At 38.1% G+C, this 25,251-nt stretch overlaps 1 protein-coding gene across 1 annotated transcript in view; it reads right to left on the reverse strand.

The window, feature by feature from the left end:
* Window positions 1-25,251, reverse strand: part of CSMD2 (CUB and Sushi multiple domains 2) — a 323,219-nt gene that overhangs the window by 21,963 nt on the left and 276,005 nt on the right. Inside the window, exons 47-60 of the mRNA XM_018576748.1 lie at window positions 18,544-18,729; window positions 18,265-18,459; window positions 16,726-16,899; window positions 15,605-15,778; window positions 14,959-15,132; window positions 14,475-14,663; window positions 14,181-14,354; window positions 10,944-11,126; window positions 8,229-8,405; window positions 7,891-8,070; window positions 6,876-7,049; window positions 6,597-6,770; window positions 5,419-5,492; window positions 2,681-2,792 (exon numbers count right to left, since the gene is read on the reverse strand). Of these exons, the coding sequence (XP_018432250.1) occupies window positions 2,681-2,792; window positions 5,419-5,492; window positions 6,597-6,770; window positions 6,876-7,049; window positions 7,891-8,070; window positions 8,229-8,405; window positions 10,944-11,126; window positions 14,181-14,354; window positions 14,475-14,663; window positions 14,959-15,132; window positions 15,605-15,778; window positions 16,726-16,899; window positions 18,265-18,459; window positions 18,544-18,729 (2,340 nt within the window). The remainder of the gene's footprint in view (window positions 1-2,680; window positions 2,793-5,418; window positions 5,493-6,596; window positions 6,771-6,875; window positions 7,050-7,890; window positions 8,071-8,228; window positions 8,406-10,943; window positions 11,127-14,180; window positions 14,355-14,474; window positions 14,664-14,958; window positions 15,133-15,604; window positions 15,779-16,725; window positions 16,900-18,264; window positions 18,460-18,543; window positions 18,730-25,251) is intronic.

The following is a 25,251-nucleotide window of genomic DNA, read 5'->3' on the forward strand; positions in this document are numbered from 1 at the left end:
CCTCCTCTCTTCATTGCCCCCCCCTCCTCCTTCCGCTAGTACATGGAAAGCTGCTGGAGACTGCTCTGTCCCTTATAATCTTATACTGGACAGGAAGTTCAGGATAGTGGAGCTGAGAGAGTTGGAGCTAGCTGTTTGGAAACATAATGACTAAGTGCTCGGGGAAAAAAATTAAAGCAATACATTGCCATGTAGTGCATATTTGATCTGGATTCATTATTGGAAAAAAAAAAGATTGAAAAAAAGAGTGTAACATTACTTTATGGGCACAGTCACACTGTTGTTGGGCATTTTCTATTTAAATCAGTACACCACAACTCGTAGATGGTTCTTATCTGCATGTTATGGAGAGCTAAAAAGCACAAGCATTGAGGTGCACTCACATGGTGCCATTTTAAATGAATGGAAACCCTTTCTTACTGAGATTCAGCACTCTGATCTGTCTCAAGTGTTAAGCTGGCCATTCACTAGTAGATTTCCAAACAAATGCTCCTACAAAAGATCCTTCTTTACCACCTGATAATGTCATCAGACACTTTATAAATGACAACTGAAACTTTGTTTGATTTTAACTTTCGATATTGGAATGAATGGAGTTTCCCGAACCAATACCACAGTCACTGTTAGAGTTTGTTCGATTGAGAAAAATTTTCATACTGCTTCTTTGAGTTTTTTCATCACTATGCTTGAGATCGATCGTCTATTTGACCCCATCAACTAATAGAACGTTGAAAGAAAGTTCTTTCGTACAAAGGTTCGTTTAAAAACCTAAGCAGTGTATGGCCAGCTTTAGTTAAATGTAGCTGACCTCAAACATGACTGAATTAAAAGGAAGCACTGCTCTCTTTGTTTTCAGACCTAACTTTGCATATTTAAATTGTCTGGATCTGATCTGGATCTTTTATCAAGGATTAGAATAATTATTTTGTTTACATTAGAAAAATGTGTACCCCTCCAGTGCACTTAAAAATGATCATCTTTCACTACATATTAATGTTTCATTCACTGTAATCTTATCAAGCTTAACAGAGGTTTAGTATAAAGATCAAATTCACAATATGATACGAAGATAATATACTACCTGCATATTAAATGAAAGGTAAATGTTTCCTTGAGTGAGCATATTGTAGCAAATGTACAAACTGCCCATTACAAGATAGAAAGGCAGGTTCCCACCTTTGCTTCTGATGATGGGACATGTTTCCATAGCAACTAAATCCACCTCTACTAACATATAAGATCCTAACTCCTAGTTCTCTATGATTAAGCCTAAGTAGTGAAGCATGTTAGATTATTGCACATGGGGATTGCTACGATGGTGTACATTTGCTGATTTATTTCTATAAAGACTCTTGGAAATAGAATATAACATGCTATCATTTTAAAACCTTAGTGCTCATAAACATCTATGAAATACTTAGCCAATAAACACTAATTATGAGTAAAGGAGATTGGGCCTTTGGTATTCACTCCCTTCGAACTTTAAGCAAAAATCAATCATCTACCACCCAGTACAGTGGTATACAGAACAACTCTTTTAGGGGTATATTTATATAGTAGTGAAAGTGGCTTGGTGATTCAACTACTCTCTTTTAAGATACATGCATAAGAATATTTACCTGATATGAATGTTTAGTAAATTTCAGATTGACTGCTCTCTAAATATGTCCCTTAAAGTGACATTAAAGTCAAAAATGTTTTTCCCTCCCCCAAACGTTAATGTCAGCACTTACCTTAAATGATGTTTCTTAATCCGATTTTTTTCATCTTTCTTGTCCTTTTCATCTGTCCCTCCAGGGCTGTGGCGGGTCTCCGATCCAGCGCTGACTCCTCTGGGCTTGCTGGCACTTCCTGTCCCATGGTGTCTGCATGTGGGTGCACGCGTCCATAGACTTACCTTGTGTCTCTCGTCCCGGCCGAAAATGTGATCTGCGCATGCACCCGCCCCAAGATGCTATGCGGCCGCCCGAGATTTTTAAAATTTTTGGACGGGAGCGCGTGGGGAAGACACGGGTAAGTATTAACCCTTTTCAAATCTTTTTTTTTTACACTTTTTGCATATATCTACTGCCTGCTAGCAGTAGATATATGCAAAAACACCGGAGGCTTTAATTATCCTTTAACCTACATTCACATCTGAGCAGAGCATTTTTCTGGCAGTTTTGAAGCTTTTTTACATGTGTAAAGACACCTTTTTAATGATTTCTTAAAGCTTTGTGCAAGCACCTAAACGTTAGGTGTTTTTGTTTTGGCAAATGGAAAGCAGATCTAGAGGAAGAGAGTAGTTCTTCAGGTGAAAAAACGTGTATAAATGCTTGTGTTGTGTGTTTAGTTACATTGCCATTGAAGTCTATGGAGCCAAAAATGAGTAACACAGCTCCAAAAAAAGCGAATTTACCGAATCAGTCTTCAAGTGACTGAGCATGGAGATGTGAACGCCCACAACAGAAAAGAATGGAGTTCTCACATTGGGCATTGTCGTACATAGGGAGCTTCTCAAAAACATGCAACAGAACGCTCAGGTGTGAATAGGTTTAGTGTTCAGCATCATGTAGTTCATGCTCCCAGATCTGATGTGCCCATTCAGTGAATGATAAAAGATTAACTGAATTCAAGAGAAACAGAATACTTAAGTTATTTTTTTTAGTATGGAAGTTTACATCATACAAGGCATACTTACGGATGCACTCTGGTTGTATACCACTCCAAGTCAAGTTTGGTAAGCAAGTCCGTGTGGTTGAGCCCTGTAACAAGTAGCCCTTCTGACATTTGAAAAGTACTATGCTTCCAACCTGTTTTCAAGAGAACATGGATAATTTCATAAACTCTGGTTAAGATTGTAATTGACACAGTTCATACAATATATACATTTATACAGACACATTTCAACCCACAGTCCAACATGTAGTAATATGCAGTAAACCATGGAAGCCACTTATCTTAGTGAAACTGAAGATCTTGGTGAAACTGAATTTCTAATTGGTAGCTATTATTAAAACCAATGTTACCTATGTGCAATGAATACGGTCACAAAGGATGCTTGGGAGGTAGCCAGGGTTATTTTTCCAGATGAGCTGTTAGTTTTATAGTCTACTGTGCATCTTCTTTTCTCCTTCATGTTACAGTTGAGACTACTGCAGTTTATTGGCAAAACTGTTTTTTTTTTATCGAAATGTCTTTATTGAAGTGTAAAAAGATACATGAAAAATACGGTCTCAATATGAGCGAGACCCAATGTTCATAGCACATCCAAGTACTGCTTTACACCTCAGTAGTGTAAATGTTATAAATAATGCATCAAAATTGCTTTATTATTCTGTTGTAGTGCAGCAATTTATGTTGCTCCAAGGAGGGTTTAGGAAGAGGGAAAGTTGGCGCCTCAGTTTTTCTACATTTGCCAATACTAATAACATTCCACCATATTTTTGAAATTACATCACTGGCTTTAGTAACATGGAAACATTGACTGGCGGAATTGCATCATGTTGGTAACAAAGTTGACCTGGTGCTTAGACAGTACCTTAATCTGTTACATGACATAAGCTCAATAAACTAACACTGCTATGGCTTTAGTAACAGTGCCCTTCTGGTTGTGGCAACCTAAAGTATACTGTTTTAGAATGACATCATATTACAATTTTTCCCATAATGCCATATAAATTAAGACTGTGTCTGGGGGTAGGTTCCAGTGCAATACTGCTATGTGCACAATGTTATAGAATAAAGGTTATATTAGTTTTGTCTTTCCATGTAAAAAAAGCTCTCTGGGAATTGAAATGTTAAAATATGTTCTGTTTACAAAAGTCCAATGTGCTTAATTTAGGTGCCTTTGATACTTCTTACAGACCTCCAGGAGGTCATTCACATTATTATGATTAAATAACACAGTAAGAATAGAAAATAGTTATGTAACTGCTGTTTGCTAGTATAAGATTTTGTTAAAAAAATACAATTACAAAGATAGTATTCTGCTTTTCCAAAATGTTTGGTTTAGAACTTTGGCCAACTGACATGCCCCATGCAGTGTAAACACTAAATCAATGGTGTACTCAGTTCTAAAATAAATACTGTAAACATAACTAACTGTCTTAGCTACATGCACTAGATAGTGACTATAATTTTCTGGCCAAAGCAGATAAGAAAAAGCTATAGCAGCAGTGGTAACCAATAAATTCAAGCTCTGCTTTGTCCACTTGCAGATATTTCACCTCCTAGTTTTTGAAATGTTGGTAAAAAATCACAACATATTTGGGCCTATTCAGCAAGACAAGGAAAAAGGTGAATATTGTAGCCCATAGTTACCAATTAAACTTCACTTTGCTAAAGTCAGACCAATGCAAGACAGATTTTCATTGGTTACACTGAACACTATGCATAGTGCTTTCCTCCTTGCATAGCTTTTTTGATTAAGCTTAAAACTATATGTACTGTATTTATTATATAGTTTAGTTACATAACTCTTTAACCAGGTATGGTTTCATAATCGGTGATGAAATACTGAAATTTTAATTCTCAAACAAGAAGTTAAATATGTGGGCAAATGCATCTTGCTTTCAGGTTCACTCTGCTTGCATTTGAGATCACTTCTAAAAACACTGTTATTGGCAGATGCATTTGACCTGCAGTTGACCTTCTTCTAAGTTGCATCAACCTGCTTCAAGTTGCCTTTGCATTCCTATTGACTTGTATTCAGAGAGAGGCCATTCTGATACAAACAAAAGTCTGTACACATAGGCACTAACACATTGTGCAATATAGGAATTGTTTTAAAGTCATGTTTTAAAATCAGCTACAATGATAAATGCCAATAAGTACTCAGCCCACACAAAATCATCAGCTCTTTTTAGGTGGATACTGGTAGGTTAAACCACCTAGATACTATCTATTTCTCTTCAGGCCAACAGTAAAATATCCACAGTTTCATTCTTTACCAAGTTTCTGCCATAGAGTTTCCTTCTTCCCACTCCTTTTGGTATATTGTAAAACCAATAAATTCAACAGTGACAGTTAAAAGCCCCAATGGTTAGGACAGATGGGTGAAGTAATTGGTTCAGGTTGGACATTTCAGTATCAAAGTCTGGGAGTAATTCAAGTTCTTGTCATCTTGCAAAAGAGAAATTTCAGTTGCCTTTTCCTTCATTTATTATTAAACAGTATAATAAATATTAAAACCAAAACATGAAAACTGAAACATAACCCTTAATGGGGAGTAGTCAGCTAATGTTTAGTAAATCCACCATTAAACTGACTGCAAATTTTACTGTGTTAAATAAAAAAAATACTTGTAGGGATGTGAAACCAAATAAATTAATGTTTACATTATTACAATATTTTAAACTTTTTCAGAATAATTATGTTTGTAAGTTTTTTTTATATGGACACCAGAGGATTGTAATAAGTAAAAAGATTGCACCCAACCTGAAAACCCAGGGAGCTGTTCTGCATTCCAAATGTTGGGATTCCTGGGTCGGAACATGTTGTGTGTGAAGGATCTGTGAAATGAAAAAACATGTTATTTCTGTGAAATTCCCTATCTCTATTCCCTAAACTGGATACAACACATATACACATCCCACATGCTAGTTATGTTGCTTAGGCAAACACATGACAATAATAGTATTTTTATTATTATAATGCAGATGGTGGTATTATGTTTGCCATTTAAGTGCACTTTCACTAAATGCATTCTAGGTGCATCAAAACAAAAGGTGTTCAAAAACTTATAGTTAATTTTCTTTAGAAAGCCAACAGACTAAGTAGAAAAGCCTGTCCCCTGCCAGCATACTACAGAGAAGGAACCCTGCCCTCCCTCTGCATGAAAGCAGTGGTCCAAAATGCAGTGGAGAGGTCCAAAATGCCAACTGCTAAGTCAGACCTATAGCTCTCCGATCAGTAAAACTAATTATCCCTGTTGATTGGAAAGCTTTAGCTGATTGAAGAGGTTTAACAATTTTACACTGAAGGTTAATTTGGGAGAACTGTAGGGAGAACTGATTATTATGCATTAGTAATATCCCCATTCATAACTTTTCATATTTCCTTTGCAGATCATTGATAAAAATCCCCAATATAAATAGGACTCTCTGCAATGGGAGGCCAAGACGGCTGCAATGATAGCCTAAAAGGACAATATGTTGCTCCTATCTGAGCAGACAGACTGTCATATCAGACTATCTAGATTCTTCTGGAATGGCTACCAGAGCCAGCTTTAGAATGGAAGTAATTCGGAGCTGGCTACTTACCCTATTTTGCCATTTAGCATTTTAAAATGTCTCTTCCTATTTAATATTATAGGTGTATAATAGTATATGTGTTTGTATTCTTAACTATAGAACTCTTTTTTCACATTGTTATGTACACTTGGGTGCTGTGAGAAAATGTGTCAAGTCATGCAGTTGGCAGGGCAGCTGTAGTTGAAGACTCACACTTAAAGTAGATATGTAAAGCTAAACAAAGAACCAAATATAAATGTTTCATAAGTGAGCCTACACAATGACAGAAATTTAAGAATTAGTATAAAGTTTCTTGCATAAGTCTAGTTGTCACTAGTTCTCTTTGATCCTACTAAATATATCGCATAATGACCAGAAGCTCACCAATGCAACTGGGTTGTGTTCCACTCCAAGTTCCATCTGCCTGGCAAAACCTCCGTGATGACCCCACCAAGACCAAAGGAGGAGGACAAGAGAAAGATATGGAGGAACGGTAGCTGAAGCCTCTATCAACTCTGCGTGCATGAGCAGGAATCCCAGGATCCCCACAGAAAACAGCTACAAAATTGAATAGATAAACATTATAAGGTAACGGTTGTTTACTCTCTAAAAGTATGTAACATGTACATTAGCTATTGTTAAAGATTTGTGTTGCACACTTACGGAAGCATTGTGGAACCTCCCCTACCCATGTCCTGTTACTCTCACAGGTAAGGACAGCAGGTAGGGAGAGTTGGTAACCTTCTAAGCAGGCATATGATAGGCTGGAGCCCCAAAGAAAGTCTGATCCTACTGGCTTTCCATTAGGGATTGAGGGAGGAGGAGGGCAGGTAATAGCTGTTAAGGGTAAAAAACATACATTTACAACATTTTGGTGCATGTCAAAAGTAAAAATGTTCACATCCTTTATCACTACCTAATGTGGCTACTGCTGAAACAGACCATAGATGATATATGGACTGGGCTGTTTAACTATCTGCCCATGCTCTGATTGCATATGTTCACCTGAGTAGAAAATAATTCTTACAATGTTTCTTAATGGAATATTTAGTATTTTCAGTTAAGTTTTTTGATAAGTTATAGAGATCAGTTAAATTCTGTTACAAGTGTATTCTACAAATTTAAAAATGTGCTTCTATGTATAAATTTGTATTTATATATGTACATTGGAGCAGCCATATTTGCTCATTACATATATAGGTTCTGCTTTGCTTTGCACAGTGCTACAAAATAGTTGTGCTTTTCTGTTTTTTCTCAATGCATTTCTCTGAGGGTGGGCGGCTCACTGAAAATAATACTAATATAGTTTCTCCCAAAATTTTAAACAGCTTAAACCACTATGGTGGTTTATGTATCTTGCCTCTAATCGCTAATCTATAAATCTCTAAATGTAATATAATAAGTGAAATATGAAAGTCCAATCAAAATGTCCTCTAAGGTAAACACTCCAATTATAAATCAAATACGTGCTCAATGAAAGTACACAGGAGTAACAGGCTATAAAGCAAAAATTTAACCAGGATTAATAGTTTTTAACTCAAAAGAGCAACATTGAGAGGAGTCTTCAAAAGTTCTGGTTACTTTATGCTGCTGAAATTGCAGGTATTGAACAATCTGGTGTCAAATATAATTGTAGACAAAATGATTACTAAACATGATGCAATGGAAATTGTCTAACCTTTGCAGAGAGGTTTTGTACCATTCCAGGTGCGGTCTTTTGTACAGTACAGAGTTGGCGCTCGATCTGCCTCCATCATGAATCCAGGCAGACACTGGAAGGACACTGTGCGATTATAATGGAAATCACTGTCCAGTCGTATACCATTCGCTGGGGTGCCAGTATCCCCACAGTTGATTACTATTCAAAACAGGTGGAAAAATAATTACTAAATCACAAGATTTATTATACACAAGATTATGTATGATTTGTTTAGATTGCGGCTGAGCGATGCATGTTAAAACATTATCCTTAGCCCGCATAGCTTTTTCATAACAAATGAGAAAGTCATTTTTTACCTGTACATTCTGGTGGGCTGCCAGACCATGTGCCATTGACAGTGCAGTCTCTGCGCAGGGGGCCACTGAAGTAGTAGCCTTCACGGCATTCATAAACAATGGAGCTGGAAAATACCAGGCCATCATTGAAGACCACTCGAGAGTTGCTAGGGGTTCCAGGATTTCCACAGGAGATCACTGGCAAAATAAATGAAAATGAATACTTAGTAATTAGGCAACTGATGCATAAGCTTTTATATGAATTGCACTTCCTCCCTAGCTGCACAAAATAACTGTTTTATTTTTTGGAACATTGATTGGATAATAAACCACAGTGTTATTCTGGAAACAAAAGATGTTTTGCTTTCCTGATAGATTTAAATCTTGCTCTCCTAATGTGCTATTACGAAGATATAATATCTCTAATGCACTGATGATGAAAATGATTGGAAACTGGGGAGGGAATGTCAAAGAAGAGAACAGTTTGTTTTTAATTATGAAGCACCCGCAGGCACAGTACTAAAGCAAATGGGGTGTGGAAGCCACTCCCACTGCTGCAATGTGACATTGACTGAGAAAAAGGCAGAAAGACTATCCCATTTACACATGGCACCAACTTTCGACTTCTTATCGCAAAATAAATTAAGAGGAGTATACTTTTTATTATATGTTACGCTATTCTTAGTAATTGCAATTTGTATAAGCTCCTTAGATCTGTTATTTTTTTACCATCTGCTAATATATGCACCTTGGGTAAGGCAGACACCATCAAGTTCCTTGATTGATAATGTAAACTGTAAAATCTTCCCCTAGAGGAATATGGCAAGGAAATCACCTGATGTGCAAGCAGGGCCGGCCTTAGGCCTTTAGGCGGCCTGTGCGAGAAAGCTTTACAGCGCCCCTCAGTGGCCACACCTTTTAGTGGCCACGCCCCCGTAACCACACCCATTTCCCCCAATATATGCACCATTTAAAGACTTCTATTTTGTTAAGCCGCAAAGAAACATATTAAAAAGTGTGATAAAAATAAAACTTTTATTCAAAGGTATTAAACTTGTAGAAGTAGCACGGCTTAAAAGTAATTATCTATCTATCTGTCTGTCTGGCTGTCTGTCTGGCTGTCCATCCATCTACGTGGAGATATGGTGCTATATACTGCAAATATATGTAGTGTTGGAATACTTTATAATTTGGATTAATTTAGCAAGTGATCTAGAAGTTTGTCAGGAGTGAGAACCATGGTTTTAATGCTTAAGGCTGATGTGTAGTATTCGTATTTAATGCCATCTCATGTTCCCCCTCCTCCCTGATCACCATGCAGTTAAAATGCTTCTATTAAATCATTTTGTTTTTCAAAAAATAAATGTTTTTAGAACTAGTGATACCATCATTAGATCTGTCTAATGCTCTTTGCTCCAAATTTGGTGGGAGGGGCCCGCAGGCTTCTGTAAACATCACAGCATTTTGCATCGGATCTACTCTGATGCTTTTCTATATAGAGCTTGTTGCAGACTTTAGCTGTGCATTATGCTAATTGGTTGACTGGTTGCAGGCACATCTAAAAGGATTCTAGGGGATGTGTTCTTTTCACAAAAAGCTTTGGAACAAAATGATTGAAGAAAAAGAAAGCTAACAGCTGTGATAGGGGGGGGGGGCAATGACAGTACGGATCAAAGGGATGAGTTTTTGATGAATGATGGAGGTCATTCAGACAGGAAATGAGGGTTGGCTTAAGACAGCTGTTGCAGCTTCAAAGGGTTATATTGGAGAGATGCAAGTTTACAGGAAATTGAGAGTAATATTTTTCAACACAGGAGAGGCCATGCTATAAGTTAGAAAATAAGGGAAAGGCTGGTGTTCAGCTTTAAGTTTTAATATGCCATGTTACACACAAGCAAGGATTTTATAGCAATCATATCTAATTTACTTGATACATTAAAGTCCTACATAATTCCATACTATGGAGGGAATTCATAAAAACTGGAGCAGACAGAATCTGGAGAAGTTGCCCTTGGCAACCAATCAGCTTCTCCATTTAATTTTCAAAGCTTAACTGAACAAACTGAAAACAGAAGCTGATTAGTTGCTATGGGCAACTGCTCCAGATTTTGTCTGCTCCAGTTTTTCATGAATTCCCCCTATGTGTTTAGTACAGAAACTTCAAATTCTTAGTGGTCAGTTCCCTTGAATACTGATATGAAAATCAATTTCTTAACTATGTTGAATACCTATTATACTATAAAAAAGAAGTTAATATCTTGTTTCCTGTCGATAGTAATGGAGTTTGCTAGTGGCGTGTAAAAAGACGAGTTCAGCACCATGGACAGTGCAACCTGTGCATAATTCATGGCATGCAACATGCATATTCATGGCATATTTACTGCTCATTCATTGAAAAATGGTCTTACATTACAGATTTGGCAGCACTCACTAGGTAAATGCATTTTCCACATTATAAATATGGCAAATGTTGCTGGCAAATGCAGAGTGACTAGTAGCAGATAAAGGCTAGCCAAGGTGCCTGCATTCAACTGCAGCAGCTGTATACATATATCCTGTTACATGGATTTAGAGTTGGAAAATCAAATGTAACACTATAAGATAGAGGTGAATGAGCACTGGGAAACATTAAATCTGCCTAGTATTTTTTAGCACACTTAACAACAAAAAAGGAAATGCATCTTTCTACATTATAAGCATAATAAATGTTAATTCTACATAGTTCAGGCATCATACCTTCGCACTCTGGCTGAAATCCACTCCATGATCCATTTACCAGGCAGTTCCTCTCTGCAGACCCTCGCAAAATATACCCAGCCTCACAGCTGAACCGCACCACACTATCAATGGTGAAGTCATCACCTTGCCGGATCCCATGTGTTGGCACTCCAGGGTCTCCACACTCACCAGCATTCCCACCTGCAACAGGATATAGCATAATCTGACTGATACACTTGTAACGGATGTAACATACATGCTTCATACTTTCAAAATGTGTTCACTATATGCTGCTACTGAAAAGCAATTTGAGATGACAAAGTAAAACCAAACATAGGTTTGTCTATTTCCTGAAGCTTGTGCATTATACTTTTTCTCTGTGTATGTGGATTGTTACCAATTGGATGGTTGGTTTAAAAGTGACTGGCAGCTGTGTGAAACTTCTTACACTGATGTGACCCTTTATACGTCAGGTTTTCTGCATAAGTAATACCACAAGGAACCATTGAGTGTATTCGGTCACACAGCTACATGAAGATATCTTGTTTTGCCTTCTGTAATGTACATCTGTTAGTAAACTAAGACTTAATTACGTTAGTTTTAAGTAAGCCTCATTGTGTGTCTGTCTTTATTAAAGCACTTAATAGGTAGAAGATAGTCCGTAGAAAGGTGAACAATGTTCTTTTTCTGGAACAGACTAATAATTGGTATAAAACATTTAAAGATGTGTCATGCACTGGGCAATAAATATTAACTTGGTGCTAGAACAGAGGTCAAATTTGAAGCAGTATTTATACATCAGACCTAAAAACTGAAGGACTTGTCCTTTGAAATCAATCAGTTTCAAGCTGCCCTTTCTAAATCAGAAGAGAAAATAAAAAAATAATGTAGATCACTTTTCTCTTGGCTAGTATGCAATTGGCCTTTGTCACTGTGAAAGTGTCTATACTTTCACCTACCAACATTTTTATATTATACTCTCAAAAATGTTATGAATGTCTTATCCAAGCCAATGGTACATTGTCTAAGAGTGTACATAAGGTTTGATGGTTATGGAAGGACATCAATGCAAAGGATTGGCAGATTCTAGAGCAGCAGGAGTTAATCACTTATATTTATGCCAGCACTCGCATTAATCTTTCTAAAACACTTAACTGATTTCTTTTCCTTTTACTGCTGTCTAAAACACACACCATAAAGATCTAGGGTTTATGAGTTGTGACATAAAACTTCAGGGCAGATTCATAAAAGCGAGGGACAGAGAAAAACATACCATAGTGAGATGAACATAGACGTAAAAATTCAAATAATGTTTCAAGGTTATCAAACACTTCAGGAGACATGAGAAGTGACACACTCTGGGGATTTTTTTCTAGCATACTGCTGTGTTTAAGGCCAAATATAATAATCAGGTCAGGCTTTGTGGAAAGGCCACCCAGATCTGGACTTTGGGCAACTAATGTTCTCATTTAGTATAAAGCTACCTCTTGTTTCATCAACTTCACAGATTTCCATGCACTATAAACCTAAAAGGATGATTATAAACCTAAAATGTACTCTTACCAATACTTAGACCCAGTGATGTCACATGCCAGTTCTTTAGATCAAGAGCCGAGCGATTACAAATCGCTGATCGCTCAGTTCATGCTTTTCTCCCTGCAGAGAGTAGTGACTGTTAGTCACCGCTCCCTGCAGGGATTCCCCATCCCCTCTCTGTTCCTCCAGCGCTCATTGGAGGGAAAGACAGGGGAGTGGGCGAGCACAGCTGACTTTGGCTCTAGAGAGGCAGAGCCAGCTGTCAATCAGGCATATCAGCTGTCAGTCAGGCAATATTGTCGGGATCCATCCCGGCAGCAGCACAGCTCTGCTCTGTCCGCGTATAGAAGGCAGTAACTGACTAGATGCTGACTTTGGGTTACAGGAGTACAATAGTAAATGTATTCCTGTGACCCAAAAGAGAACTAAAAAAAGGTTTGGCTTTAGTTCTCGTTCAATGAAATAGAAGGCATACCTATGATATGTTTGGGTGGCAACAAAATAACGGTGCCATATTTAGTTTTAACACGCAAGTGTAAGAAAAATGAGCAAAACCTTAGTTAAAAGTTAAAGTGTACACTATGTCAAGCCAAAACTTTTCTTCTAATGTTTGTATAGAGTTGGGAACAGTTAGAACGCTGTCAGGTACTAACTGCTATCAAGCACTCTGTTACAGACATTTACTCTCACTTTCTGTTCTGCTGACAACATTTTACTGGACAGAAAGTGAGGGGAACTCTCCAACAGCAACCAAGAAAGAAAAATGCCTATCTTTAGTATAGTAGGAGAAGGCTATCTCTCTAGAAAATCTCTCTAATGGAACCCTGAATAACAGTAAAAACCCAACTTGCATTCAAGTTCTTCCACACTTAAACTTGAAAGAAAGTTTTAGGCTTAGCAAACACTTTAAATAACCATTACATCACTACATTGTTTGAATACAAGAGGAAGCTTGTCTTCATGCAAAGCCAGTAGCCCTAGTGGTGTCTGTTTCACTCTGCTATGCTGGCATTTTTACATACAGATTTTTTCTAGTTTCTAGGGCAACACTATCTAACACCTTAGTGGGCTTGGTAGTTTAAAATGTGTTTTTTCTCTTTGGATTGCTCAGTCATTTTTTCATATCCGATCTTGATATAAGTATTATTCATGTGTTCATATATATCAAGAAGGGTTTTTCTTTGTACTTTTTACTAGACATGTGCACTGCCAAAAAATTTGTTTAGTTTCGTTTCGTTTTAAATTCGGATTTGTGTTATTTCGTTTTTCGGTATTCAGGTGCGATAGTCAATTCGGATTCGGACAAAATTCGGTAGCGGTATTTCGTTCGTACGTTCGTTTCGTTTTCGTTTCTTATTCGTTTCGTTCATTCGTGCGTTCGGAGCAAAGTGACATTTGAGGGGGAATTTTTTTTTTCTCCTTCTCAAATGTCACTTTGCTGCAACGAACAAAGTGAAAAAGAAACGAAAACGAACGAACTACCGCTACCGAATTTCGGAAACGGAAATTCGGATTTGTTTGCATTCGTTATATCTGTAATTCGGAATTCGGATACATCCGAATGTCCGAATTTCCAAATATTCGTCCGAATTTTGATTTGGAACTAAACGAATCGCACATGTCTACTTTTTACCATACATTTTCAGTGAAAGATCCACTATGCTAGAATCTGACCATTACAACTAGGTCAAACGAAACCCATACTAAGTGAACTCTTACCTGAACAGTGTGGCAGAAATCCACTCCATCGGCCATTTAGCTGGCAAGTACGGGTGGCATTCCCAATAAGAGTTCGCTTGCCTAGACAACTGTATTGTACTGCTGACCCCACTGTGTATCGTCTTCCTAAAACCTGTGCATTAGGTGGAACTCCAGGGGATCCGCAAGATATCACTAGACCACAAAGAGAGAATTATATAGGAAAAAATATATGCCTTTTGAGTGCACACTAATCTTCTGCTTGAATGGTCTATAATAGTTCCACTACTGTCAGGCACACATAGCCTTACTTACATAGGCAACTAGGGAGGGCTCGATCCCAAGTACCATCTGCCTGGCAGGTAAGGGCATGGGTCCCCATGAGATAGTAACCATGGCTGCATTCATAGGACACAGAGGTTCCAAAACTGAATCGGTCTGGACCTCTTTGTAGCACCCGCCTAAGTCCATTCTCAACATGTCCGGGATCTGTACAGTTCAATACTAGAAGAAACAGGGTAGAGAACAATGGGTAGAGGGAAAATGTACAGTTAGGGCACAAAGAAGAAGAAGAAAACAAAACAAATCAAAACGGGTGTAGATTAGTTTTGGGTTTTATTAATAAAAAATTAAGGGAAAGAAAAGAAATGCGATGGGGAACAATACACATTAAAATATTCACAAACAACAACACTATGCAAGGCAGATGGTTAAAATATGAAAAACAAATTTCGCAGCTAGTCATTAACAGCAATCTCAAAGTATTTAACTGATAATTGAGGTTTTATACCATACTTACTTCTGCATGTTGGCAGGGGGTGATTCCATTGTCCATTGGCCTGGCACTGAGCTTGAGCTACGCCCTCTAGCACATAGCCTGGGCTGCATGCAAACTTTACATTATCATTCAAGTTAAACTGAGAGCCCTGAGTTACTCCATTCCCAGGATTACCAGGATGCCCGCAGGTTATGGCTGCAAAACAGAAAAACTCGTATTATAACATGGAATAAACATAAAAATTACTTCCCCTCAATATACCACTATTTTTTTCTACCATTAACAGCCATGGACATTCCATTATTTTCATCATGAGCAAGGCACGACCATGAGGTATAACGGTTAGACCTTGCATTCTGAACTACATTTTTAGCCTTGCAGACACAGAATCACGTGAGAGTATAATACGGCTGATAATGCACTTTACTAAATGTTAGGGTCTAGTACAGCAATATCTTGAACAATATGCACAAATTAGATGGAAAATTACTCTAACACGTACACTGCTCTTTTATAATAAAAACTGTATCTTTTCCACTAATCAGATAGACTAAGTTATTTCACAGCAACCTGTACAGCATTTATTATTTGCAGCTGTGAGTATATGATGTGCTGTAGCCCACTTCACTAGGTTCAGAAGTGCAATTTTTGCCCATGTTATACTTACGCACACAGAGGGGGGACCTCTCTGACCAGCGATGGTCCTGCTGACATATTCGTACAGACTTTCCAATTAGTCTGAATCCTGTATTACATTGGTATACCACGCTGTCTCGGTAATTGTAATTCTGTCCATTAATCAGGCCATTAACTATAGGTTCTGGGTCCCCACAATGACCAGCTATATAAGAAAAACACTTGTTAGAAGTAAACAATAAAATCACCTACCTATGCAAAACACATTAAAAATGCACTATAGTTCTTATACTTTTTACATGAAAGCAATCATTCTTAACTCAAATACAATTGCTGAATTCTGCTATTTTGTGCCATAAGGAGAAACCAATGTAATGAAAACGCTGGGCTTATTTAAAGGGGCGCATGAGGTAAGAGGAAATCTTTCAGTGAGGACATATTTTTTGGTGTCTACTGTCTTAGTGCATTTCCCCAATTCGGAGAGGCATTTGTTCAATACAAATGTGCCTACTTGATAGGAAGTGAAGCCGAATGCAATATCCAGTGACGCTCTGTAGCGTAACCAAGTCTGCTCCATAAAAGCATTTTGGTATTTCACACGGTATTTATTATACTCAAGTCATTAGCAAAGGTGTGAGCAGATGAGGCATCATAGGTAGAACAAAAACAAGATTCACATATTCAGAAGAATTCCATTGTTCTAGAATTCCTCTTTTTAAACTGGATTATTTTTAGTTTGAAGGCAAAGGATTTGTAATTCTATAAAGGAAAAGAAAAAAACTCATCCACATTCTCTCTTCCATCTTCAAGTCCAGAAAAATATATATGAGGACCAGGGCATTTACCCTTATCTATGTACTTTTTAAACTTCAAGTAGTTCATATGGACAGAATATTAATATATTATGTGCCTACCAGAGGAGGTCTCCATGATATATTCTTAGGCCAGGGTCACATACAGTATATGTGATGTAGAATTGTATAGATACACCTTAATATCCTTAATGAGCACACTTTTGCTAGTAGATATATATGTATGTAAAAACTGACAGTAACTGATGTGATAGCAATAATATAAAAATCACACAATTAAAATCACCGAAAATGGTAAAAGAATATGACACAAGCAACAATATGCTCAGAAAAGACTTACCCAGACACTTGACTTCTTGCCCGCTCCACAATCCATTTGCCATACATTCTCGCACACGGGACCCAACAAGAGTGTAGCCACTGTTACAGGCAAAGATGGCAGTTGCCCCATATTGGGTCAACATACCAATTTTATTTCCATTAGCTGGAGTTGGCAATTCCCCACAGGATATAACTGGAACATAATTAGGAATAATGGCTAAAGATAATTATGTATCAATTTAAGCACCTAAAATAAGAAAACTCACAATGGCAACAATAAAGCTATAATGGGGCAGATTTAAAATAATCTGGAAGACTGCCAATAGTACATCACAACAGAAAATACCCTAGTAAAAGCTACACATACAGGTGAAACTCGAATAATTAGAATATCATGCAAAAGTAATTGCAGTAAGTGCTGCAAAAGGGGCCCAAACCAAGTACTGAGTACATATGCATGCTTGTACTTTTCAGAGGTCCGATATTGTTCTATGTACAATCCTTGCTTTATTGATTGCATGTAATAATCTACTTTTTTGAGGTTGTGGATTTGGGGTTCTTGGGGTTTTCATGAGCTGTAAGCCATAATCATCACAATTATGACAAATCACGGCTTGAACTATCTTGCTTTGCATGTAATGAGTCTATCTCATATATTAGTTTCACCTTTTAAGTTGCATTAGTGAAATAAATGAACTTTGCACGATATTCTAATTATTCGAGTTTCACCTGTATAAATATGGGAGAAGTACATCTATTTCTAATTCAAACATTCCAAAATATTCGACTTAAGCAAATGTTTTGCATCCTATAATAATTCAGTAATAGAATACAGTGCTAATGTATATACCCATAACAAGAGAACTGATAAGTTCTATAAAATGTATTCTAATCACATATAAACTATTACCATACATAACAATGAGAATTACTCACTTGTTTATTAGCTTAGCTTTATCATAAAGTTTACAAACTCAGCATTACTAAATTACGTTTTTTTATGACCATTATTAATGACATTTCAGCAATAAACCATAACATTATTATTTCATAGTGTACCATGTGAAGTGACATAACAGTAAAGGCCATTATTTAGTAGAAAAAACAATAATGTAGAAAGAGCAAGTAGCCCAGAGCAGCCAATCACAATTTATTTATATTGCTACAATTAGCTGAAATATATTGTTTCTTCATGTCAGAGATTGTACCTGGATTATGTAAACCACAACTGTTGGTAATTCAGATTATACATACTTTTGGTAATTACACAACTATTGGTAATTCAGGCAAATACATACTTTTTTCTGGACATTGCTATAATAACTTTATGTGCACTTTACTGTGCAGTATTCTAAACTCACTGCATATATGTATCTAGAACCTAAAGTAAAAATCTACCTAGAGGCACATAGGCAGTAGATTTCCCTCAATGTGTATTCACATCCAAGTGCATTGGGGACATTGGACAATGTGCTATCCAAATCTTTATGTGAGGCAAAGAGCTAATGAAAGATCTTAATCCAACAGACATTATACAATATATATCACTAAAACTCACTGTCGCAGGTTGGTAAGGATTCCCCCACACTCCATGTTCCATTGGCTTGGCAGTGAATAATGCGGGGACCCATGTAGTAATATCCAGGATCGCAGATTAGCATAAGTTCAGCTCTATAGTGGTACTGTGTTTTATGAATGAGACGCCACCGACCATGTTCTGTGCTGAAACTGTTAATTTCTGGGCATGTGACCGCTGTAAGACAAAAATAAAGAAGTTTTAGAAGAACAGAAATCAATCAACTATAGTCTCTCAACTGAACAGAATTTATTTTCTTACCTACACACTGTGGGGGATTGTTGCCATTGCTCCAGTGTCCAGATGGCAGACACTCTGCAGTGGTATCTTCATGATTAAGAAGGTGGTTCCCCTCATTGCATTCATACACAGCTTTGGTACCCACTGTGTACTCCTTTCCAAACACTGCACCATTCTTGGGAGCAGCAGGGACACCACAAAACATTGCTAAACAGAAAAGGATAGACAAACTATGATACAAGTCTGACTATTACATACCACACTGATATTATGAGTAAAAGGAAATACATATAAAAGAGTTGTACAAAGTGACGAAGTGAGACATTTAGGACGAGTATAAACAGATTTATAGCATAATATCTACTAAGCACTAAAATCCCCCATAAATGTGAGAGGCCAGTCATGCATACAGCCACAAGTTTATTTTAATAGAGAGGGGAAGAGCAGGTAGTGGAGAGGCCACTGGGTAAAACAACAGCAATCAGAACAAATTTTCTAAAGGCATTTGGGAGAACTTGAAAATAGGTAATTGTCTCATCTATCCCAAAAATGTACCAAATTTGTCTGTCATCTCCCATCTATGGGTGCTTGCATTATATCAAAGTGATTCTAATAATATAAACAATAGTGCATATATAAAACATAAAAAAAGAATAACCCATTAAAGGTTAAATACCAGAACAAGCTTTTGCTGCAACATTTTTATTCAATTCAGACACAGCCCCCTCCCCTCAGTATTTGTTTCTGCTGCTAGATGTCCTCAGTCTGATAGCCAACATCACTAAACCGACTTCCTTTGAGCACAGGTCATCCTGGAGCAACCCCAGCCAGTGACTAAACAGTGAAAGGAGAAGCAGCACAGTGAACAGCACATCTCTCTGTCACTCTCTTTTTCTTCCTATCAGCATGGTTCTTCTCAGAGCAAGAAAAGATTGACTGATACAAATTAAAGCCAGGTCAAATTCAGGCACTTCCTGCTTGCATTAAAAATACATTGAATGATGTAATAAAATAGAACTATGACCCAAACTTTTTTCTCTTTAGGGTCGCAGGAGGACATTTACTATGTCCTCCTTTGATCAAAAACTCAGCATATAGTGGGCTATTGCCCACTATGAGAGCACAGGGTCATGCTGTGGCCAGGAAAGATCCTGATAATATTGTCGGAATCCACCCCGCCACAACTGGCTTTTTCTCTCTGGAGCCAACTGTGCCCACCCCCTCCCCATCCGTTCCTCCACTCAGTGCTGGAGGAACAGAGAGGGGAATCCCTACGGAGGGTGGTGACTGACAGTCACTGCTCTCTGCAGGAAGAAGATCGTTCAGTTCTCGATCTATAAAGCTGACGTGTAACAGCTTCAGTGTCACACATCGGCTCTAATTATGGGGATGAGTGTATTTCACTCTCCCCATAATTCTCCTTTGATGATTAATAGAGGTTTAAGTTCAACATACCAGCATAAAGCCCAATAACTGACACCTGGCTCTGGCTCCCTAGAAGCAGAGCCAGCTGTGATCACCCCCTCCCCCATTTGCCCCTCCAGTCAGCGCTGGAGAAACGGAGAGGGGAGGGAGGGAATGCCGGTGGGGAATGGGGACTCACAGTCACCACTCCCTGCAGGGAGAAGATCGGGAATTGAGCAATCAGTGGTATGTGATCGCTCAGTTCTCGATCTATAGAGCTGACATGTGACAGCTTCAGTATCACACGTTGGCTCTAATTATAGGGATGAGTGTATTTCACTCTCCCCATAATTCTTCTTTAAATATGCTATGTGGAATAAACTAGAACAAGAGTAATGTTGGAATAGCAGATCAGAAAATGACCAATGTGGAATAACAGGCAAGAAGAGGACCTAGGTGGAAAACCATGCCAGAAGAGGGCTTATGTGGAACATCAGACCAAAATAGAACTAATGCGGAATATCAGAACAAAAGGGGACCTAGGTGGAATATCAGGCCAGAAAGGGACCTATGTAGTATATGAGACCAGAAGAAAACTTGTGTGAAGTATCAATCCAAAAAGAGGACATATATAGAATATCAGAACAGAATAGGATTCATGTGGAATATCAAGCTGAAAGAGGGCCAGTGTTGAACATTAGGCTAAAAAAAGGACTAATATGGAACAACAGGGTAAAAGAGGACTAAAGCAGAACATCAGAATAAAACAGAATCTATGTAAGACATTAGGCTAAAAGAAACCAATTTTGAATTTCATTTTAGTACCATGTTTATACCAATGTGGAATAACAGGATAAAATAGGACCAGTGTGCAATATCAGAATAAAACAGGACCAGTGTGCAATATCAGAATAAAACAGGACCAGTGTGCAATATCAGAATAAAACAGGACCAGTGTGAAATATCAAGGTAAAAAAAGGACCAGTACAGAACACCAGACCAAAGTGAAATATGAGGCCAAGAAAGGCTAGCCAGGACTAAGATGAAAAAACGTATAATTATTTATAGTTAAGCATGTGGTTTTGCTCCATTTAAACGTGTAAAAGGAACACAGTGCATATTGAAATCATCATTAAAACAACTAGAAATCTCTCTTTGACTTGAGGTTTCAATTGAAATGCCTGTCTGATTTATCAGTAAATTAACTATGTAACAAAGGTGAATTAAGTGCATATACACCTCAGAGAGGCCAATGCTCAATTATTCTTTTAAAGTTTGGCAGCACCTCCAGGCCAGGCCTGGTAACGAAAAGGCAGGGAGCTCTTAGTGGCAGTTAATTTAATGGTTGGACAGGATAAGGGGACACCTCATGCCTCCAGTTGAAATGATAATTATGACAGTGTCAGGCTGGCTTGGAGGTAAGCTGAGGGAGATCTAAAAGTCTAGACTGCAGAGTGTGCAGAATTCCAATGTAGGAAGGTAGAAAAGTGAAGGCAACAGAAACTGTAGAGCAGACTCCTTGAGAAACTCAGAGAGAAGAGAAAACCTCTTACTATGGCACTAAAAATGTTCTGCTGCTAACAAAAACATATTTTTCATATATAATATACTGATGAATTACCAACATAGAGTATGTCAGATTGTATAATGCATGCATTCCTCACTTGCACATATGTAATGACATGACAAGTGTGTATAGGTATATGTATGGATACACATGTGCGCAATCACACAAATGCCCACTGTAATCATTCCCAGTCCCTCCGTACTGCAAATCCCCTTGATATGCCAAGCCTTTGTAAGCACCTACTTTCTGATGTACCTAAGCCTCCATAAATATGGAGGAGGACAGTGGCGGTCATAATAAGAGTAAGAGTTAGCCCAAACACGTGGAGAACTAAGATACGTGTCTATGAAGAATTTAGCTACAAAAGTCTGCTGTAGCAGGAGGCAAGGCTTTAGGTTCTCTTTAGGACAGTCTGAGACATGATTGCTCTGAACCCCTAAAGAAGAACTCGAGTTTGTTTTCATAATTTTTTTTAGGCTCCTCTTTCATGCTATCTTTACTTCAACGTTTCTTCAATTCTTTTCATTACAGTGGCATTCTAAGTTATTCTCAGCCTAAATAGGTTGCCACATTCTGGCTATGTGGCTATAAGTCTCTTCCTCTGCAGTCAGGTTTAAGACCCGCTGTAGCAGGGGTAATCTCATGATGCTTGATTCCACTGGGCAGAACAATTTGCTGACCTGTGCTCTCAGAAATCCCTCTATTCATGTCTATATTCCTCCTAAATCCCATACCTCCTAGCAGGATGCAGACAGAGCTGCCACTAAGAACTGCATGCAGCTAGGAGGAGTGCACAGCACACAGGTAAGCTCCTCAGCCACAACAATATTTCAGCAGTGTTCCAAATAGAGATGTACCTGGGCTGGGTGTGAATCCAGTTTGCCTGAGTTTGCCCAAGTCCGCTTAAATCTGTAACTGCTACCTCCCCGCTCCTGGCTTAATCAGTGGCAGTAGTTGCAGCGGGAGCATTCCCTGCCCCTTTGTGCACCTTTTCACAACTGATTAGGGCAAGAGGAGGGTGTGGCAGTCACAGTTTTGAGTGGCTTGGGTGAACTGGCTCATTACAAGGCACTGTCATAGTTCCAATGTGCCGCACACCCAGATACTGTGTCACACAGGCAGCCCAAGGGCTCATAGGATTTGTAGGCTGGCTGGTTTACATAGGGTGTCCAGCAAACTCCTAACTCTAGCATTTAAAAAAAGGAATATTTCAGTCCTGTAATGATGTTGTAGAACTGAAAAAGGGAAAGAAAATTTTTAAAAGTAATTTGTAAGAAACTACTAGTGTTAGTGGATAATGAGGACATGTTTTGTTGTACTTGGAGATCAGTTTCAATGATACCAGTGCACACAAACACTGGATTTATTTAACAAGGCCTTGCAAACATCAAGGATGATTTGCAAAACTGTACAGCAGTCAGTCACATCTCATATGTTATCTGCTTACAGCCACCAAAACATATGTGAATGTATGGGTTACTATATTTTACAGATTATTCTTATATAAACTAGGAGTGATGTTTTATTTTCTATGTTCTAGATTAAAGCAGAACTCCAGACACGCAATTAAATGAAAGCATGAAATGTGTTTCGTACAGCTGGAATTTTTTTTTACATTATGTCATTTCCTATACAAAAATACTTAGTCTGGAAGAGGGAGGGTGATCACCCTGAGCCAACTAGAGACCTCCCTGACACTTGCTAGTGTGTGTTTTCACAAATCAAATGGAACAGAAAATATTCAAATTGTACCCAAAACAAATATATAAACATAATTTATTCCTTTTACTGTATGTGTTATTTAGAATTAATAAAAATCGACCTATATTTAGAGTGAGCTGGTGTGAAAACTTTATTTTTTTGCCTATCAGTGCTCATGGAGGATTTCTTGCTTTTAAAAATATATATTTTTTTGTTTATTTTTATCAATTTACAAAATGCAAAGTTATAGAGCAGAAGAAAAATCTAAATCAAATCATTATTTTGTGTGACTACCCGTTGGCTTCAAACCAGCATCAATTCTTAAGCTGCCCATACACCTTGCGATCATCGGACTAAACTTTTCGTCCGATGATGGAACCGCTGTACGATTTTCATATGGCAGCTCCATCCTGCCTTGATTATCGCAAGGTTCAATCAGATGTAGTTAAAAAACCACCTGGAAGAATTGCGGTAATTGAGCGCACGTATTTTAGTTTGCGCATGAGAAGTATTAATTGTACGAATTTTGACATATGGAAACGCCACCAACCTTGCGAAAAATCATACAATCGACCAAAGTTTTCTAACCTGCTGAATAGTCAAAAGTCGACGATTGTACAGTATTCGTGGTTGTACACTGCCCATCAACCTTACGAATATCGGAGGAAAACGTGATCGCATGCGAAAATCGGCCGATAATCGTAAGGTGTATGGGAACCTTTACACTTGCACACTTAAACAAAGTCAGGGATTTTGTAGGATTAGAGTCAGGTTTATGATTAACCATTTATACCAAGCAGGTGCTAATGATCATCAATTTCATATGCAGGTTGAAAGTCATTAACTGAAACAGAAACAGCTGTGTAGGAGGCTTAAAACTGGGTGAGTAACAGCCAAACTCTGCTACTAAGGTGAGGTTGTGGAAGACAGTTTTATGTCACAGGCCATATACCATGGCAAGACTGAGCACAGCAACAAGACACAAACCATACCTCCAATATGGAAACAAGGCTAAGTGACTCAACTATGCACAAAAACATAGGAACTGGAGTGCAGAAAAATGGCAGCAGGTGCCCTGGACTGATGAGTCAAAATTTGAAATATTTGGCTATAGCAGGAGGCAGTTTGTTCACCAAAGGGAGAGCGGTAAGATAATGAGTGTCTGCAGGCAACAGTGAAGCATGGTGGAGGTTCCTTGCAAGTCTGGAGCTGCATTTCTGCCAATGGAGTTGGAGATTTGGTCAGGATCAATGGTCTCCTCAACACTGAGAAATACAACCAGATACTTATCCATCATGCCTTACCATCAGGAAGGTGTGTGATATGCCCAAAATGTATTCTGCAGCAGGACAAGCACCCCAAACATACAGTCAATGTCATTAAGAACTATCTTCAGTGTAAACAAGGAGTCCTGGAAGTGATGGTTTGGCCCCCACAGAGCACTGATCTCTACCTCATCGAGTCTGTCTGGGATTACATGAAGAGACAGATAGATTTGAGGCAGCCTGCATCCACAGAATATCTGTAGTTAGTTCTCCAAGATGTTTGGAACAACTTACCTGCCGAGTTCCTTCAAAAACTGTGTGCATGTGTACCCAGAAGAATTGATGCTGTTTTGAAGGCAAAGGTGGTCACACCAAATATTGATTTGATTTGGATTTCTCTTCTGTTCATTTACTTTCCATTTTGTTAATTGATAAAAATAAAGTGTGAACACTTATTTCTGAAAGCATTCTTACTTTACAGCATTTCTTCACACCTGCCTAAAACTTTTGCACACTATTATATATACAGTATATATACAAACACAATAAAAACAGAACCTATGCTGAGGCTTACATGTCCTTCTCAGACTACCTTTTACTGTGCCAAATGAAAAACCTATGAGGCAGGCCTTTTATTTTAATGCAACGCAATCCCATAATTAGACCAGGTGCAGTTGACTTCAACATTTAACTGGTAGGTGGATGTTATTCATTTATAAGAAATGGAAAGCATGTTGCCAGTGACATTAAAAAGAAAACAAACTGATGGAAAAACAAAAGTCATTGCACATT

Source organism: Nanorana parkeri, unplaced genomic scaffold, assembly GCF_000935625.1.
Source record: "Nanorana parkeri isolate BGI_ZX_2015 unplaced genomic scaffold, ASM93562v1 scaffold76, whole genome shotgun sequence".
Taxonomy (NCBI): Eukaryota; Metazoa; Chordata; class Amphibia; order Anura; family Dicroglossidae; genus Nanorana; species Nanorana parkeri.